The following is an 18,300-nucleotide window of genomic DNA, read 5'->3' as shown; positions in this document are numbered from 1 at the left end:
GGATTGTAATTTTGTACCTGGAAGGACTAGTACACGTGTTGCTTTAACTTTTAAAAAACAGGTATGGAATAGATGGGCGTCCCTTGAAAATCACAAGGACAGCAACTGGGATGTACCAGATCAAAACCAAAAGCTGGTACCTTAGTAACTAGCCTGTGCCACAGCAATGGCACAAATAATCTAGAATGAGCAAGTACTTTGTGGAAAAATACATTTTACCATCCATAGCCTTCAGAAATTTCATTTGCCGAATTCTATACATAGATGCCTGTTATTAAGCTAATTAAATAATGGAAAGACATTTTGCAGCATTGCAGAAAAATAAAAAAATACTGTTACATTGCAAAAGAGAAAGCAGCCTGACATCTTTGGAGTATTTGAAAAGTCATGCTCACTGGGCAGCATTTGAAAAGTCTGCAAAATTGTTATGAGCAGGGCTGAAATTACACAGAGAGTATTAATTCTGCTTGTGTTACTTCTCTGCCTTCTATATAATTCACAGCTTAAAAACCACCAAAATGGCGACTGATTCCCATCCCACCAAGCCCACTATTTAAAAGCAGCAATCACACTTAATCGATGTGCTTACAACAAGGATGCTACAGAATTTAGTGCATCAGAAAATTATACTGGCACCTCAACATCACCAACTACTGCACCATGCCATTTCTTCTGAAAAGCACCAAAATTGCAAATTGCACTTCCACAGATAAGGTGAGGGGAAAGAAAAAACAAAACAAACAAAAACACATTTCAGGGCTCTGATACCTGAGGCACATGCACACTTACATGCATGTGCATGTGGACAAAAGCATTTTAAGGAAAACTAATGGTTCAACTCATCAATGAAGAAAGCCCCATCTAGTGGAAGAAGACAATCAATTTAGCAGAAAATACTACAAATGTGCATAATACTCAAATGTTCAAACTGGTTTTGTTCTCATCCAAGTGCATGACAGACCCAGAACTCCTTTTTGCTGAAATAGATCAAGATGTTCTAAAATCTGACCAGACACAAACAACACAGGTTGTGCATTAGCTATAAATTTAGTTTGGTGGTATTAAGAAAGGAAAGCTTGCAACCCCTTTCATCTGCTTTTCTTTCCTCCTCTTTGGTCTTCAATAGCCATGAAAATCATCAAGAAAGTCTACCTGAGTGAAGCTAAACACATCAGTACATTTATCTGCAGGATTAAGTCCTTTAACTATGCAATAGTTTGTATTTTACTAGGTGGTGCAGCGAAGAGAAGGGTTGTTAAAACTTGTAAACACTCCAGAGAACAGTTCTGACAGGTAACTATTATTTTATTCTTACAAATAAAGTAAATAAAATTGTATCCAGACAGCGTGGGTTACTGGAAGACACTTCAGCATCTCTTGTCCACATGGAATACTATTTTGCCACAAGCTGCTTGTTTAAAAACAAGTTGTGTAAGTACAGTTCCTAAGCTCAGATACTTTAAGGCAAGAGGGAAAGTTTTAACATGTAACGTAATTTACATAGATATGTTCCCAAAATATTCAAATCTCTTAAACAACATGATGCTCAATTACTGAATTACTCCTCTTAATAACTATCTATTTCTTGTGCATTGGGCCACCGAGTCACCAAGAAACGCGAGAGTCATGCCCCCTTTCCTGAGCACGCACTTTGGCCAAGCAACGTTACGTCACGTGCCACATAATGAAGGCAAAACACAGGTGCTCCTGCAGGAGGGCCAACCGCTTCAGACCCTAAACCACCCAGAGGAGGTGGGAGTGATTTGTGGGAAGGCCAGGACAGTCTCCAAGCCTTCCCCGCAGTAGCAGAGGGGAAGCCGGCACTGAAGCTTGGTGCTCCCAGCTCCTGGGGAGTAATCTCAGCACTGCAGGGCCTGGAAGCCAAGCGGAGTTCATCATGCTGCGTCCTTGGGAAAGGACCTCCTTGCCTTGCCATTTTCCCCCACCACACAAACAAGTCCACAGCACAACTTAACACTGCAACCTGGATTTTCTGACTCCTGATCCCATTGGATGCTATCGGTATATACCCTGTGCTCCCCAGCGGACCCTGGCAATCGCCAGGATCCCTGCACACCTCTTGCAGAAAATTCCCCATGCACATGTTAAGATAAGCTCCCAAAATACAACTCAGCAAGAACAAAAGTAAGACCTGAGGAGTTTGCTATTTCAGAGAACAAGTGGGCTGATGAGATAACTGGGAGTGAACAGCAAAACAAAAAGATTAAGAGAGAAGCAAGCAAATAACAAAAGAAAATTGCCATCTTTTCAAAATCAAATTTGAAAGGGGAAAAAACAACAAAGCAATGAAAAACTGGCAAATAGAACACGGAAATTGTTATGAATAATCAGAATCGTGCACAGTTGAGCTGGAGAACTCACAAATAAAGTAAATGAAATAATAAAAATGTGGGGAGAAAGGTCTAAAAACATTACTGTATTAGAGGTAGATTTAATAGGGAAAAGTGCACACATACACACAACAAAGTAGAAGGGAAAGGCCACTGTGCTCTACCAATTTACAAAACCGTACTAAATCTGAGCACTGACCAGACTGATGTATATAATCTTTTCTACAACAAAGATAAAAATAAGAATGGAAGCAACATTTAGGGGGGAAATAAAATCACTAACAACAAATCTCTAGGGGATGGCAAGATATCCAGTATTCAAAACCCAGTTACACCTGGCCACTTTCTTCTCCCCAAAGTCCCTGTCGTAGCTCCTTCCAGGGTCTGCAAAAAGTTTGAGCCATTACCTTCCCACAGGAGTGTCTGAATCTTATTTTTTTAAAGAGCTGTTTTGCAGCCGCCCTTGTACCATCTCCCCTAAAGTAAAAATATCCTACATACCAACCACGTCCCCCAAACCACCTCCTTTATCTGATGCCCTGAAGCATGAAGTGTCACAAGCATATGATTAAGGCATAGCCTGGCAAGGCCAAAGAAAACAGGTATGCCACAAAGTGCAAACCCACAGACTGTGCTACTGAGATCTATCATTTTACAAGCAGTTGCAATATTCTCCAGTTTAGCACTGACCAAATATGCAGCAATGGCTCTGCAATGTCATCACCCAGCCCCAGTCTGGACCCTTTATTTGAAAGCTGCTTTGAGGGATTCAGTGCTTCTCTATCATCTTAAACAGCCAACAAATCCAGAGTTTAACATTCCTTGAATTCAAATACTAGTACACACCTTATTTAAATCAGTTCTCTTTTGTTTGTTCCAGAAATAAGCACCTCCTGACACATGTAATACAATATTTTAAAAAATGCACCATGTTAAAAGCAATTTAGATACAACTCATTAAAAATTATAAACAAGTAGTGGCTAGTAGAAAAATATTTGGCACAAATCCATTGGCTATTAGGATATAAAGTTGGGAATCCTTATTTACATTCTTCCACTGTTTTTTCAGAGACATGGTGGCCATGGACAAGTCACTCAGGCTCAATGCCTCAACAAAATTTACATACCTAACCTGTACTGGAACCAACGTGTCCTTGCCACATTTTATTCATCTATCAGGTGAATAGTATTTGTAACAATTTTGTGAAATGTTACTTGAATCACGCTCTTAAATACTTTAAAAACAAAATATTAATCTTCTACTATGGCAATGAATACCATAAATGTGAATTAGTACCTAATTCAACTTCAGTTTAAAATATCAGTAAACCAGTAATTTAAAAGTTTGATTCTTCAGACATCCACACAGTTCCTGAAACATACTATTTTCATAATTACTTAAATGCAAAAGCTGTCAATATTAGGTCTCTAAAAAAAGGAGGGTGTTTTCTGCCAAGAGATGCATTTAAGAGAAAGACCTAAATTTGTTTCAATATACCCTCAATGCACATGCACCACCTGCTCAGTGAATATAATTTCCTGAGAAGAAACAAGTCAATTATATGTATGATCAGAGGTCTTCAAAGCTGCCTGGAAGAGTAAAACTGCTCATTCCAGTGACAGCTGTGGGCCACAATCCCCTATGGCAGGCTTTGAAAAATCTCAGCTTTACAGATCAATTGGCAGTAAAATTCTCATTCTCTGTAAAGTCTCCTGGATATTCTTAAATTTGTAATGTGCCAGTAATGCAGTATATCTGAGACAGATGATGCCGAAGCACTACAGAACTCAGAGAGGAAAAAGCGCTGTATTAAGGAGACACCTATCCTCCCTGTTGACCTAGGAATATGTATTTTCCAGTTTAATTCTTTACTGTTCACTAAAGACACTACCAAAACCTGGCTAAGTCAGCAGTAGCTTTGCCGTGCACATCGCACTTCTGCGTCCTTTTGCTGTCAATCCCCCAGTTTTATGATATGCTGTATATAAAAACTTGAATTGCAGTTAAAAATGGTATTAACTAAATGAAGAAAACATACAGCAAAATTCTGGCAGAAGGATGACTACTAGGCATGCCACAGAGCACGTCTCAGTTGACCTACGAATAGCTGGTTCTGCCCTACTGACGGCCCTTGATTTGAGGTTAAGAGACACAGCCTGGCTAGCACTGGGAGTTTTATAAGGGAGCAAAGCCAGGCTCACTGCACTGGTGAGGAAGATTGCTTTGTTTTGTTTTGCAGGCAAACACCCCACGCAGGTGGGGGGATTCCATGCCATTCTGAGTGACAGGAAGACAGTTCGTGCAGCAGTCACTAGGACAAGAGCTGTCTCTAAGAGACGCGCTATTAAGCTGTGACCCATGCTATGACTATTGTATTGCACTAATTTTCATACGATTTGTTGCTACGAGTATCGTGTTCCACTAATTTTCACATAATTCACCAGACAGGAGGTCCAAGGAAGTAACAGATTCAGCATATATCCTAAGTCTCCAACCGTCTACATAGTATTGGAAAATAAACTAGCTGAAGCTCTGCTAAGAATCACAAAACTAAAAAAAAAAAAAATAAATTTAAAAAGCAAACAAAAAAACCCCAAAATTAAAAGCTTTGAAAGATTCAACACTCTCCCCCCCTCCCGACACACAGTATCATTTGCAGTCTCACAGAAGCCCTTTCAGTTAATTCAGAAAAAGCCCAGACTAAGGAAAAGCTGACACACTCTGTACTGCTTAATACACCACTCTACACCAACTTGCTAAGAAAGGGAACATAGACAGAATGAAATATTGGCTGTGAAGGAGAAAAGACCTTAGGATTTCTTAGTAAGTACAGATGTATTTTCAGCTTAGTGAGGTATCTTGAAAAGCCTTTTTTCTTTTTAACTTTGTCCTGTAAAAAAAAAAAATGATTCCTTTTAACAGATGCTGTAAAGTAGAACTGACTGATTTTATAAGGTGGATCAAGAACTGACTTTTCACATCCTATTCCTAGATTATGTTTAATATCCTGAGTAACTTCTCCAGACCATACAAAATAATGGATGGTATACCAGGAATCCACCATACCTTTACACTGAACTGCAATCTCCCCAGCAAAATCTACATTTTATACAATTCTCCCACATTACCAGGTACTGAAAGTGCCTGCTGCTTCCCCTTGTAATATCTCATGTCTCCTGAATTTGAGTTCTCCAATTAAAAGCACACAAACCAACTATTTCCTGTAGTACCCTCTCTCAATCACTTCTCCCTTTCAAGAAGACAAGCAGTTTAGGGGAGGGAACTGTCATATTCAAATACAGAGGACCCAAATCCAGGGCAAGCAGAATGACTGCTAAATATTTAGAGACACTTGAACTGGGAGGTGGAGGAAGAACAGTGATGGTGACATTAACCTGATGGCTTCCTGCCCGTGTTTCAAGACATGACCGCAATTATTTGCTACTAAAACTTTGCCTCATTCAGAACACAAAATATGTCTGCTCTGAGGACTCTGCAAAGAAGAGGGTTATGGTCTACAGATCCCCTCGTCCTGCTTATTAAGTAGGTAATCTGCTACAGTAAATGAGTTAAGCTAGTTTATAAGTCTGAAAGATCCCCTGGATAAATGGCTTCTATTCATTTCTGCCACATATTTCTTGTGATGCTGGTTACTGTCTTCTCCTGTCCTGGTTTCCCTGTTGAAGAACCCAAGACCTGATCTGCAAAAGTACTGCCACCCAAGCCAAGCGGAAACCGTCATCCGAAGCAGTGAAATGTTAGAGAATGCTAAGTACTCTAGAAAAAAAAAATCTAGAAGCTAAGTGTCTCAACTGCAGCATCCAAAATTAGTGGAACTTAGTCCCTCTGCCTTAGCTCCCCACCTGTACAAGGAGAGTAACACCAGCTCCTTGTTCTGCTGAAGCCCTCGGAAAAGACTTTAATGTTTATAAAATGCTTCTACTCCAACAGAAGGATGAGGTAATTAGTAATTCTGTCTTGAGACAAGGCTTTGATTAGCTCCCATGTATAGGCAACAAGACTTCATCCTAAAATGCAAAACTGGCAGGATCAAGCCATGTTTTGAAGGACACCATGGAGCATGAGCACAAGAGAGTCATGGCCACAACGCCGTTGCTTTCGGTTAAGTAACAGGCACGTGGTGGAGGTTTCCTCCTCTACCCTTTCTGTCAGTCTGCTTCAACTGGCAGCTGTCACCACTCCCACTTCGCAAGAGAATGAAGAGGTCCTCAGAAGAGGGAATGAAACTGTGAGTCACCCCCGGGGAGACGATCCAAGAAGGGCTTCATAAAGGTGCACCTCCGGAGCCACCTCGCCTTCCCAGTGCCAAACACCCCTCAAGGAGGGCGGCAGGTCGGCAGGCTGGCCAGCCATCCGCTTACGGGCGGTTGCATGACAGGGATTAGGAGGAGCAGTGCCGCTAATTGTTATTTTGATTACCGCAGGCAGCCCCAGCGCAGTGCGGGTTGCTTAGCAACATCTCTCAGTCCTTGCGAGAGCCAGCATCCATTTCGGAGGTAGCCTCAAGGAGCAACAGCGCACCGGCGTCAGCGAGCAGGTGGTGCGATCCACAGCCCCTTCCTCCTGCACTGCGGGGGAAGCCCGACATCCGAGATGCCAATTCACAGCTTCATTTACATTTATCGTACTTCCCGTAAACCACACCGTCACCTTTAACATCCGTAACAACTGTATCAGAAACACAAGCGAGTCTTACAGGGTACGCATGGTAATTAACATTTAGTTCAGATGCATTAGAGAAAAAGAATCAATCCTGCCAATTAGCAACCAGCAGATTAAGTACAACTTTTATCAGTAAACAGCCTGACTGGTTTGGAAAATAGTTATGTAAAAATGACATAACAAAACAACATTGCGTACGTTGGGGAAAGTAGTTCTGCAGGCCTGGACTTAGGCTACTCGTAACACAACGACTAAACACCAACAAAAAGTCGACACCACACAGAATAAGAAACACAAAACACTTGAAGCAGAACGCACGCATGCACGCACTGCAGCACACCACCTTACTGAGATCACAGACATTACAGGTGTATCCCAAAAAGCACAAGGAAGACCAAACAATGAGAGTTACATATGTACATTTATAAAGGAGCACTTAAAGGATGGTAAGGAAAAACGCATCATGCATACCCTCCTCTTCTGTGGCGCTCCTTGTGCTTGGAGATTTTGTAAGGTAGAGACCTTTCTCCCAGGTTTTCTAGGTTCCTCACAATGGCTCCTTTCTCCATAAGAGTCTCGACAGTGCGCTTCAGCACAGCTGCAGTCTCAGGCTTTATAAGAAAAAAAAAAGAGAAAGCGGGAAATGTACACAAATCTGGTTATTCTTATTACGCAATTAGAAGGGACACCTGTACTCGCACAGCTCAGCACTGGACAAGATCGTTCCGTAACCCAGGAGGGCAAAGTGGAAGCAGACGCAGACCTCTTAAGGAAGAAAATTTTTAAGAACAGCCAGTTCCTCTGTGAATTACAGCAACAGAAAAGTTTCCACTGATTTCAAAGTCAGGCCCCAACAGCAACATGAAAAAGGAAACAGTTAATGGATTTAACTCACCTGGTATCACTTTGGCTGACCCTTACACAGGTGTAAGTAAATATACCTGGCAAAGAGCAATTATGAATTGGCAACAGTTTTAGGGTCCCTGGACCATCAATGCTCATTACTATTGTTCGCCACAATATTTAAAGTGAACAGTGTGGGGGGAACACTAATCCATGGCTCGCTGCAGAGACAACAATTAGTACCACATTCATTTTATACGGTCATTTCAACTGCGTGTGCGTAATAGATCTTTGGACCCTTGGCTACACCACTGCACATCTCATTACTTTTGCATAGCTGACATCCAAGCCTTTTTAAGAGTTAAGGAACTGACGTGCAGTAATTAGTCTAACATGCAGAGATTTCACTCCTTAGAAAAACAAGTTTGAGGGACAGGCAGCCAAAAAACAGTAGGTAAAACAGATGCAACGTTTTCTTGCTCATTGCGTATCAGAGCTCTTCAGAGTGCTGAATCATTTCGGTAATGACACTCAACAATATCTATGAAAATGTTAATAAAGTACAAATTAGAATGTTTTGAAAACAATGGCAAACTTACTCTCAGCAACGAGAAGTATTTTAAGAAACAGATCTCCTACAGAGAAAGGAAACTAAATGGATGTCCAGCTGAACACCAACCAAACTGTATAGCTTTCTTCTGCGTTCCTTGCAACATTTCACATGAAGATATATTCCCAAGTCTACTTGTCCAGTGAGATGGCAACAGCTGCAAATGGAAAAGTAATGAAAGAGCTGATTTTCAGCTTTGTTCAGATTCTACTTTGTTAAATCAGACCACCATAATAATTTCACTGTCCCTTCTCAGCCAGAATAAGACTTGTGTAAGCCTTCAATCACCTTATTTATAAGATGACTGAAAGTTAGTTTCCTAAGTCTAAGGTAGAGATGTACACCTTGACTAAGAAAAAGGATTGTTTCATGTCCAGATCCTTTAATGGAAATAGGTGGAAATAGGTGGTACCAGAATCTCACAACATGCCCATGCTCCAGCGTGTGAAATTTCTCTTTCATTTTCCTGAGGATACAAGGTGATACGAAAGAGCCTCCAAATGCAGATAAGAGATGTTCAGCGTATGACATTTTGCAACGTTGACTGCTCTTTGAAAGACCTGAAGTACAGATGGCCTGAAACATTTCTTGCTTCCATGGGCTATCTGCCCTGTGGCAGCCAAGAGTCAGTCACGGGATCACACCTACTGCTCCTCACCATCAATCAGAAATTTTATCCCCCTCTCTCCAGCTGCATAAACTGTTCGGGAAATTTATTTTCAACACAAAGAGGCTAAACAGTTATAAGGTCAGCAAAAATGCCTGGACTTTTTTTCAACATATGTTTAGATTGTGTTGTAAAATAATTGCGGGGACCAGATATGTATGTTCACACGTGAAGAAACGTTGCTACCTTGCCAAAATTCTTCAATGCATTAAAACTATTGTTTCTCACAACAGACAAATACTAAAGGTATCTCGTGTCACAGTATGAAAAGTTAGGATGAAGGGATTAAGGGATCTTATGGATTATACTATATTCATTTAAATAATATTTTAGCTCAAAATCAGCTCAAAACACTATTTTTCAGTTGACTTAGGATAGCTGCCTCCATTATCACTCATTAGATTTTCAAGTCAGCACCTTTCATGCTTAGGACCTCCTTCCCCAAAACATTTGCAGAACTAATTGGGTCTCCTTACAACTCTTTTTGGCCTTTTGCCACAAAGCAAGCCACTCCCACAAATGTTACAAGAGTCTGAATTTCTGAGATTTCCAGAACTTGTTTGAGCTCACCTGGAACAAAACCAGCGTGTGAAAAACTTACGAAGGAGAGACTTACAGACAGACAGGCAGACCACAACTACACAGCCCTTTGCTAGAAAAATAGCATAAAACCAATTCTGTAAAATCATGTAGGCACTCACATGTCGATGCTACAGCTGATGATGCTGACCATGTTAATGCTTTCATTCCCCCCTTTAAATCTATCTCGTCTCTCTGCATACTTCTGCATACTAGATTCAAATACTAGAGAGTATCCCATCAACACAAAGATTTTCTTCCAAGACTGGATTCTTTGTCTTCTCTATATGCTCATATTTTGCATTACTTTTCATCCTCTAATATGGCTGACAACTACCACCAAGCAGTCACATGCAGTCCTCTCTCTCTCCGCAAACCCAAGGAGAAGGACAAGCAAATACTACCAGAGAAGAACTGGGAAGCGGCAGCTATGGCACGTTACTCCTCAGTACTTTGAGCGGTACTCAAGGAGGGGGAAGGGTGACTATGAAATCTGTTGGCTGAGCTGACAGGACTGAAGGTGAGGAACAGAATCAAGAAAAGCCAAGTAAGGAGATCAAGCAGTGTCTTCACAATAATGCCAGCAACTAGGAGAGAGCACAGAACAAAATCTCTTATTCTGCATCACACCCACATGTTGTTTTGCCATAGTGAAAAGTGTTCTTTCAAACTTCTGCTATTGGAGAAACATCAGTAACAGCCAGAGAAAGGTAGCAGCTCTGCTTTACTTGACCCTGTCCTCCACACTCCACAAATGCCAAAACACAGGGGGAGAGAGGGGAACAGAGGCTCTTTTCTTAAGACTTTCCCCATGAAGAGTTTCTACCCAAACTCCTTATGGCTGTTTTAGCTCGACTTACATAGCACAAAGGCGAGAGAAGCTGGCCCAAACTCTAGACAGTTTTTATGCTGCTTCCATCAATGCAGGATGTCAGCACTAAAACCCATCTAAATCAGGAGACACCCTGGTGAGACATCCTCATTTGTTGTGAAGCAGCAGCTTCACACAGACAAACCAAAAACTAGGGTAACAGAGCTGCTAGTGATATCCACAGTTTAATGCTGTAAGAACCATACTAGAAATCTGGCTTCAAGAAAGAAGAGAAAAACAACAACTGGGTTTGTGAAGCAGGCACCAAGGTACACATTACTATCTAGAAGGTTTTGCCTTTTAAACAAGAATCTGGCACCGACCATTAGGATTTTACTTACCCTCATTAGTAAGGGAAATGAGCAAGTTTAGGAGAGAAAGGGCAGCTAACCTAACAGCTTTAATATTTTGCACGCTGCAGTGCACCTGTAGTGCTTCCAACCCTAGGCTTGAAAACACGCTCTTGGAAAGCAATAGGATCTGCCATTCAAGTCTTCTCCCACTGTGCCTGCTGCACATGGTTAGGCTGCAGAAGCCTCCACGGTGCTCAGACAATTATTGCAGGAGAAATCTGTCAGGTCAATGACTTAAAATACTGTTAAGTTTACTGTTGCGTTTACTGTTGCTACTTGTCTCCCACTTGCATAAGAAATGCTGATCCATAAACAGAGCCCTGTTCAAAAGAGATCTTAATTGATTGCGACCTTTAGACAAGCAGCTGTATGTCCAGCGGTGGAGTTGTCCGACGTACCCTTCTTAACAACCATGCACATTTAAGTTAATGTTATTGGGTAAGCTTACTCCTCTACATCCCTCATACCCTCAAATGACACACAAGCTTTTTGTCTCTTCCATACATGCCAACAGATCAGCACATTCCCTGAGTGGCTGCATGTCCAACACAATGTGCAGTTTCTAAACACAATGAAGCCTAAGATCAAGTCCCATGTATTTAAAAACAAAACAAAACAAAAAGAACAAGAAAAGAAAGCCACAGATTTCTACATTAAGGATTGTAAAATATTACGCGTTTTTGCAACCTCCCCACTTGTGGACATACTTTGAAAACATAAACTAATTGTTGGTTTTGAAAGCTTGTCACTATAATCCCTCTCATTTTTCCTCTCCAAAAAAGATCATGGTTTATCATGGCTTGCCTAAAGCCATCAACCAAACTATATATAGGCTAGCCTTTGCTAACCATAATATCCACAGACACAGGTTCCTTGGTTTGCCTCAGAGCCAGACCAGTTGAGGACATAGGAAATGGTATTGCCTGGCTCCCAACCCAGGAGCCACAACATTTTTTCCTGAACAGCCAGCACTAATTCCAGTACCACAGATGTGGGGAAGCAAAGATGGGGGAGAGAAAAGGAGAAAATGGAAGCCGGTGCCAGGATAACCATGCCGGAGAGCAGAAAGCATTAGCAAGAGCGCGTAAGCCCTGGTATGTAATTCTAGCTCTGGTTCCCCCTCCTGCGTGCATAGTCAAGCCAGAGCCCTTTCAACTGGCTTCACCCTTAGTGAACTTGGTGAACTCTGTCAGTGAACTTGGTTCACTACCATTCGGCCACGAGTAGTTACCTTGTTCTCAGAAAGGTACAGCCCTACGGACCCGACCAAGCCGTGGAAGGAAGAGGAGGGAGGTCACTGCAGACTGTCCAAGGGCTTTTCCTTGGAAAACTGCCCCTGCAAGAAGTAACTGAAGGACTGTTGTCTACTGATCAAAATTCCCCACTCCTCTACCCCCCCATTTTTTAAACTTACAGCTGCCCAGAAGAAACATGTTAACTAGCATGTCAACCCTGTATCTGCCGGGCAAAACAATCACAACAAAGGTACATTACAAACCATACTTTCTGTGTACCGTTGGCTTTCTCCACGGATGAGGATCCCTGCAGCCACATTTACCAGGCGGCTGCACCGCCAGGGAGACCCTGCACAGCCGCTGCCGATACCGCAGGAACCACACGCATCAAGACCACCAGGCACCTTTCCACAAAGAGTCCAGTTCAGTTTATTTAAAACTCCACTATTCCCATTAAGTTATACATAGCCTCAGCTGTCACGCAAACCACAGCTGAACGCCATGCCCTAAGCACTTCCTCCATGCCTCCGGCTTCTCCCCTTCTCCTCGCCAGTCCTTCAGCTTAGCATAATCATCACCAAAGTGAGCAGAAAGCTGTTTAACACACAGCCTTCTTCCGCATCTCACCAGACTGCGCAAATGGAAATGGACGGGGGTGCACCATCAATTACCACCCAGGATCAAAGCCACGAATGCACGGTAGCAACCAGCAAGTACTGCAACACAGCACCAACCACCTCTTTTTGAGGGAAAGTTATATACCACCAGCGTGAGTAAAAACTATAGCATGTTTTTTATCAGTCATACAGAATTCACACGGCAACCAGCAAGTGTATTAAAAATAGGCGAACAGAAAAAAAATGGGGAATACTCTGACAGTAAAGTCTCTTCTGTTCTATCAGAGGCCAAACAGACATGAGCTCATCAGCCATGAGGCTGCAAAGAACAGCGTGGAGACAGACCAGAAACGTGGCAAGGGCTTGAAATAAAGCTTTTGTAATGCTGATGTCTCCCAAAAACCAAGGAGCCACCCGCCCAATCCTAAAGGGAAGGACAACACTGTGGCTGCAACTAGAAGCCATGTGAAAGGACTCCGCGCCACTGCTCAATTTTCCATCTCGTTAGCTGGCCAGAGGGAGCTCAAGAGAGGACAAAAAGACAAAGGGATAAAAAAACAGAACTGGCTAAAAAATAAGCCTTCTGAAGCCACCAAAGCTCCTCCAAAAAGAGTCTTTAGAGAGACAAAAGGAAGCAGACACCAAATACTTAGTTTCAGGGCTAGGACTGTGCTCAAGCTTCCACTTAAGCTTCCACTTAGTTCAACAAGAAGCATTTAAAGTCAGTGGGCACATCTCCTTAAATTATAAACAGAAAGAAATCCATCATAATTTGCTTGATTATCCCTTCAGTGTAGTAACAGTAGGATAAAATTATGTCTCTCTCTGGTTGTTAAACAGTTACAAAAGGTTGTTCTGAGATTATTTACTGAGGTAGAAATCAAAGAATGCAAAATCTATGTTTAGAAGAAAGCTGCAATTCAAAAGCGACAAAAACAGGGGGAAAAAACCAACTCCTTACTGTCATTTACTACGTAATAAAACACTAGAAACTTATTAGTGAAAATGATAAAAAAACCACACATACATTTGTGAACTAGCCAAGATCAACACTGGCATAAGAAAGAAGAGCTTTGCAATGAGAAACAAGGGGAAGCTGGAAAGAGTAGTTTAATTGTCACACCCTGTTTTAGTACACAAGAAGACACAGCAAACAGATGAAAAAATAATCAGCAGATTAAGAATGGACAGCAAAGAAAAAAATAGTGCTAATATTAGCAAAAACCATAGCCAGGCATACAACACAGCTAGTGGCAGGGTTGTTCTTTATCTGCCTAGGGAACAAACTTGAACTCTGGGTGCAAGATGCAAAGCTGCAATTACTATAAAAGCATGAACAACACAGAACAGCAGTCCTAAGTAGGGTACAACTGCTGAAGGATATGTACTATTCAGAAAAGATCGAAATAAACGCAGTAGATCAAGCGAACAGGAGATGTGGGAGCTGTGCTGCACCCCTGCTAAAAACGGCCTGCATGTGACCAATGAACGCAATCAGGATGTCCAGAAAGTGAGCAATAAAAATGTGCGGATTCTGGACACCTGCCTGGAAGTTCAGACCCTGGCAGGGGTGAGGAGGGATCAGTCTAGGGAAAGGTCGACATAGGGCAGCACTAGGTAGGGGCAGAGGTTTCTGTAACTACGACAGTACAATTTTCCCGATATAGAATGAGGAACAAACGGGAGAAACCCAGGTGCTCCTGAACATGATAACCATTTCGTACTTCCATCAAACATTGCTTGAACAAAAAGGCATGATACTATTCTAGAAACGGATTTGGCAAATAGCGAGAAAGTTAGAGCAGGCAAGTCACCAAAAATAAGTTTGGGGGAGTGATCAAAATTGACTCAGTCTGAATTAAAAATAACACCCCATCCTCAAAACAGATCTTTAATTAGCATTTTAACGGGGTATAAGCCAAGGAACTAGCAACTTCACCCGATGCGAATATGAAGCCTGGGGACTTGGATGCAGAGGAAGCAGCAACTTTTAAAGTCAAAGTGATGCTAGTATCTCTTTTGTTCCAAAATTCACCTTTCTTCTTCAAAGAATCTAAATTCCACAATATATCTTTCTTTTTTTAACTCAACATTTAAGATCAAAGGAAATTATTAAAGAAACAGAACTAAAACCCAAGCAATACAAGTACCCTATAAATACTAAGTCACAGTTAAATTAACACATCAGTCTCGACACTGAACTTACCTGAATTTAATTAATTCTAGAGAGTTGATACTCTTGATAATTTCTAAAAAGAACTCTAGAAGGTGTCTTGTAAGTCTGAAGTAAACAGCAACCAAATCCTCCATGATTCAGGGCCATTTCAAGGGTTTATTACTAGAAACAGTTAACATCACAATTGGCCACAACTTCAGAATCAATTAAACACTTTCCTTAAAACTCCATTTAGAAACTTACCCTCTTCTTCTCAGCCACCATAAACTATAATATGGACTTCAATGTAACACTCCTGGTCAGCTAAAGTCTACTTATCAGAAACTTGCTAAGACCAAGCTTACCAGAAATTACAAGTAAGTTTTGTTCCTCTCATGACTTCTAGATGTGAATACATTTTATCAAGTTTATTTTACATATTCATTAAGCTTAAATAATCAAGAGTGGAAAGGGGAAAAAAAAACAACCCACACACACCATAAAAAACCATGGAGGGAGTTATTTCCAAACACCTTTTCTCCCTGGCCTTTGAAATGCATGCACACACACACACGTACATAAAATTCCTGTTGTTTCCACATTTGTTGTGTTTAAGATGAAAAGCAGAAGACATTCCAATGAAGAGAACAAAAAGATAATAGTAGGAGCAGGAAAAAGGACAAGGTGAGAGGAAAAGAAATCTTCTCCAATCTTGTGATACAGAAGCTGGAACCACAGTCAAGAAGCCAGTGCTTCCTTCACCATCTCCATACTTCTCACTGGTAAACCTCTTCCTGAGCACATTGCGAGGGGGTACGTGGTTGCAGTTTGCCAATTCATGTCATCAATTCCTCTCCCCAAAGCAATGAGCTGCCAGTTTTAAGATACCCTGGAACTTTTTCTGACTTCTCAAACTTTCCCTTTGATTCCTCAAGCGTTTGGACTGCAATTGCCCAACCTCACAGATCCACCTTCAGAAGACCCTGAGATAAGCAAAATGTAAAGCCAGACTTAACTGTGCAGCCTAGTCTAATCAAGATTTGCATCAAGTCATCCTTAGACAAGTTTAAAAAAGAAATCCTGTGCACGACAGTATTTTTAGATGTAGTCAAGATTTTAACCACCACAGAGAGCAGAAGTTTTGCTCTTTCTTCCTCCCCATCTTCAAAGATTACAGCTGTTACAGTTTACTGCTTTCTTGAGAAAGCTGGTTATGCCCTCCGCTCTGGGTAAGAGGTCTTGTGGTGCAATTTTACCTGGTAAGATTTTTAATATGACATAACTCCTATGAAAACCGGCTGAGGATGAAAAATAACGCATACAACCCAGCACCAGAATTAAGTTGGAACTTAAGTTTGGAAGCTTACTTCTCAAGAATGTCACCTATACTATCAAATTTCTCAAGACAAGACTAATTTTAAGTAAGAATCTTAATTCTGGATAAGATCTCTATTCCCAAATAAGCTCCTTCTTTCAACCTCTGCCCTCTAACTCACCCTTCTTTCCATCTCTGTACACTGCGTGTATGGCTTCCCTAGTATTTTCTCTCATCAACTTATTTTAAGCTTTTCTATTCACCCACATATTTAACACCAGCTTGGAAGACTTACAGACACTGACAGAAAGGGTCCAAAAGCGATGGCTGCTATTCCAAGGTAAGCTGAAGCCCATCATCCCCTTACCCCAAGTGTTCGACAGGAAGAGGCTGCCTTGAACGCAGAGCTAATCGCTCCTTCAGCTGCCTGGCACCTCCGTTCACCAGCTTCTGTGCAAGTTCGGGAGGGGACACGGATCAAACCACCGTGATGCTGCTGCTGTTACCATTTGCTTCCCTGGATGCTCCAGGGACAAAGTCAGTGGTATTAAGAAGGAGAAGGGTTTCGGTGTTGGAAACGGTACACAACATGACCAGAGTTCACAGCCCAAGCCGCCTCCCTGCCATGCGATACTGAGCCTGGTACTTTTCCCCACAGGCAATAGCTCACTCATGGCACACCACAGGCAGCTCTGAACCTGCAGAGGTTCTTCCAGTGGAATTGCTCTGGGCACGTTCAGCATTTTTCAAATCAGCTTTCACACGACTGTAATTGGGGGAAATCTGCGCAGCAGCAAAGGAAACAGGCACTGCATGACTTCCAGAAGACAAACACTAGTTTGGTTGAGAGTCACAGCTGTGAAGGCCAAATACAGTTAATTTTTACATACTCTGGGTTGGAGGCATCCAGCCTCAGAGTGCCAGCAACAGCCCAGTCTTGGGAAAAATATCCGCAACTGTCCAAAGCATCCATTGTAGCAGTTGGGTGTCAGGACGTATTCCAACCAAGTCCCCAACACTCGAGACCTCGGGTGTACCACTGGCACCATCCAGACTAGTCTAAGCCACTGAAGAGCTCCCTTCTATGAGAGAAACCTTTTAAGGACTAGAGATCTGGTTCCTAACACATAGCTCTCATACCCATCACACACATCCTTACTGCCGTAGAAGAACAAAGAAAAGTCAGGACTAAGAAAAAAAAAAACTGAACATGGTTAGTAAAAAACTTTCCGAAGAGTGAGGACCATAGCCATATTTTTTAAGTCCTCACTTTTGTGGAACAGAACCTATCTTTGGCTCTGAACCAGAATTGCCTTTAGGGTGCAAGGTACGCTGTTTTGACCAACTGGTGTGCACAAGTGAAAGTGAACCTTGGCAATTTCTTGCTCAAATTCTCCTGTATGCTACAGCATATATACTGGGATACTCACAGCTAACTTACAAAACTAGTTTCATGGTTCAGATAAGCATTAAAAACAGTTGTTGACAAATTTAAGGGTTATCAGCATCACAACCATGAAGTCAAATTGTCACCTTATTCCTATCAGGCTATGAACAACCAAAAAAAACCCACTGAAAAAGAAAAATCACTAAGTACAACCTGCTTAAACATGCTTGCTAGACAGGCAGGAAGAAGTCACAGAGCTGAAACCTCCTGGCTGGTTCACTTTCCTGGCATGAGAACAAGCACAGGGCAAACTGGGACATCCACATCCAAGGAGGGAGAGTTCACTTCAGAGCCAACAGGCCAAGAGTACTCATTACCACCATCTCCTTGGGTTTTTCCAGTGAACCCTCAAAATAAATGCTGCTGCAGCATTTATTGAACCTGCACACAACTTGCCTGGGCCAGGACTCCACACCCAAAGAAGCATTAAAGTCTCAGACATCAGTAAATTGGGGATTGACAGAGTCTTTGCTAACCAATACAAATAGAACCAGCTGGTGACAAAGAGGCTTCTTGAGCCTCTTTTAAAAAAAAAAACAACAATGAAATGAAAAGCTGCTCACTAAACAGAGA

General features: G+C 41.8%; 1 protein-coding gene across 1 annotated transcript in view; it reads right to left on the bottom strand.

Annotated features, from left to right (window-relative positions):
• Positions 1-18,300, bottom strand: part of MRPS6 (mitochondrial ribosomal protein S6) — a 46,935-nt gene that overhangs the window by 4,871 nt on the left and 23,764 nt on the right. Inside the window, exon 2 of the mRNA XM_072846068.1 lies at positions 7,507-7,646. Within this exon, the coding sequence (XP_072702169.1) occupies positions 7,507-7,646 (140 nt within the window). The remainder of the gene's footprint in view (positions 1-7,506; positions 7,647-18,300) is intronic.

This window comes from Ciconia boyciana, chromosome 1, assembly GCF_034638445.1.
Source record: "Ciconia boyciana chromosome 1, ASM3463844v1, whole genome shotgun sequence".
Taxonomy (NCBI): Eukaryota; Metazoa; Chordata; class Aves; order Ciconiiformes; family Ciconiidae; genus Ciconia; species Ciconia boyciana.
Note: the sequence above shows the minus strand (reverse complement) of the source record. Positions and strands in the feature narration are given on the sequence as shown.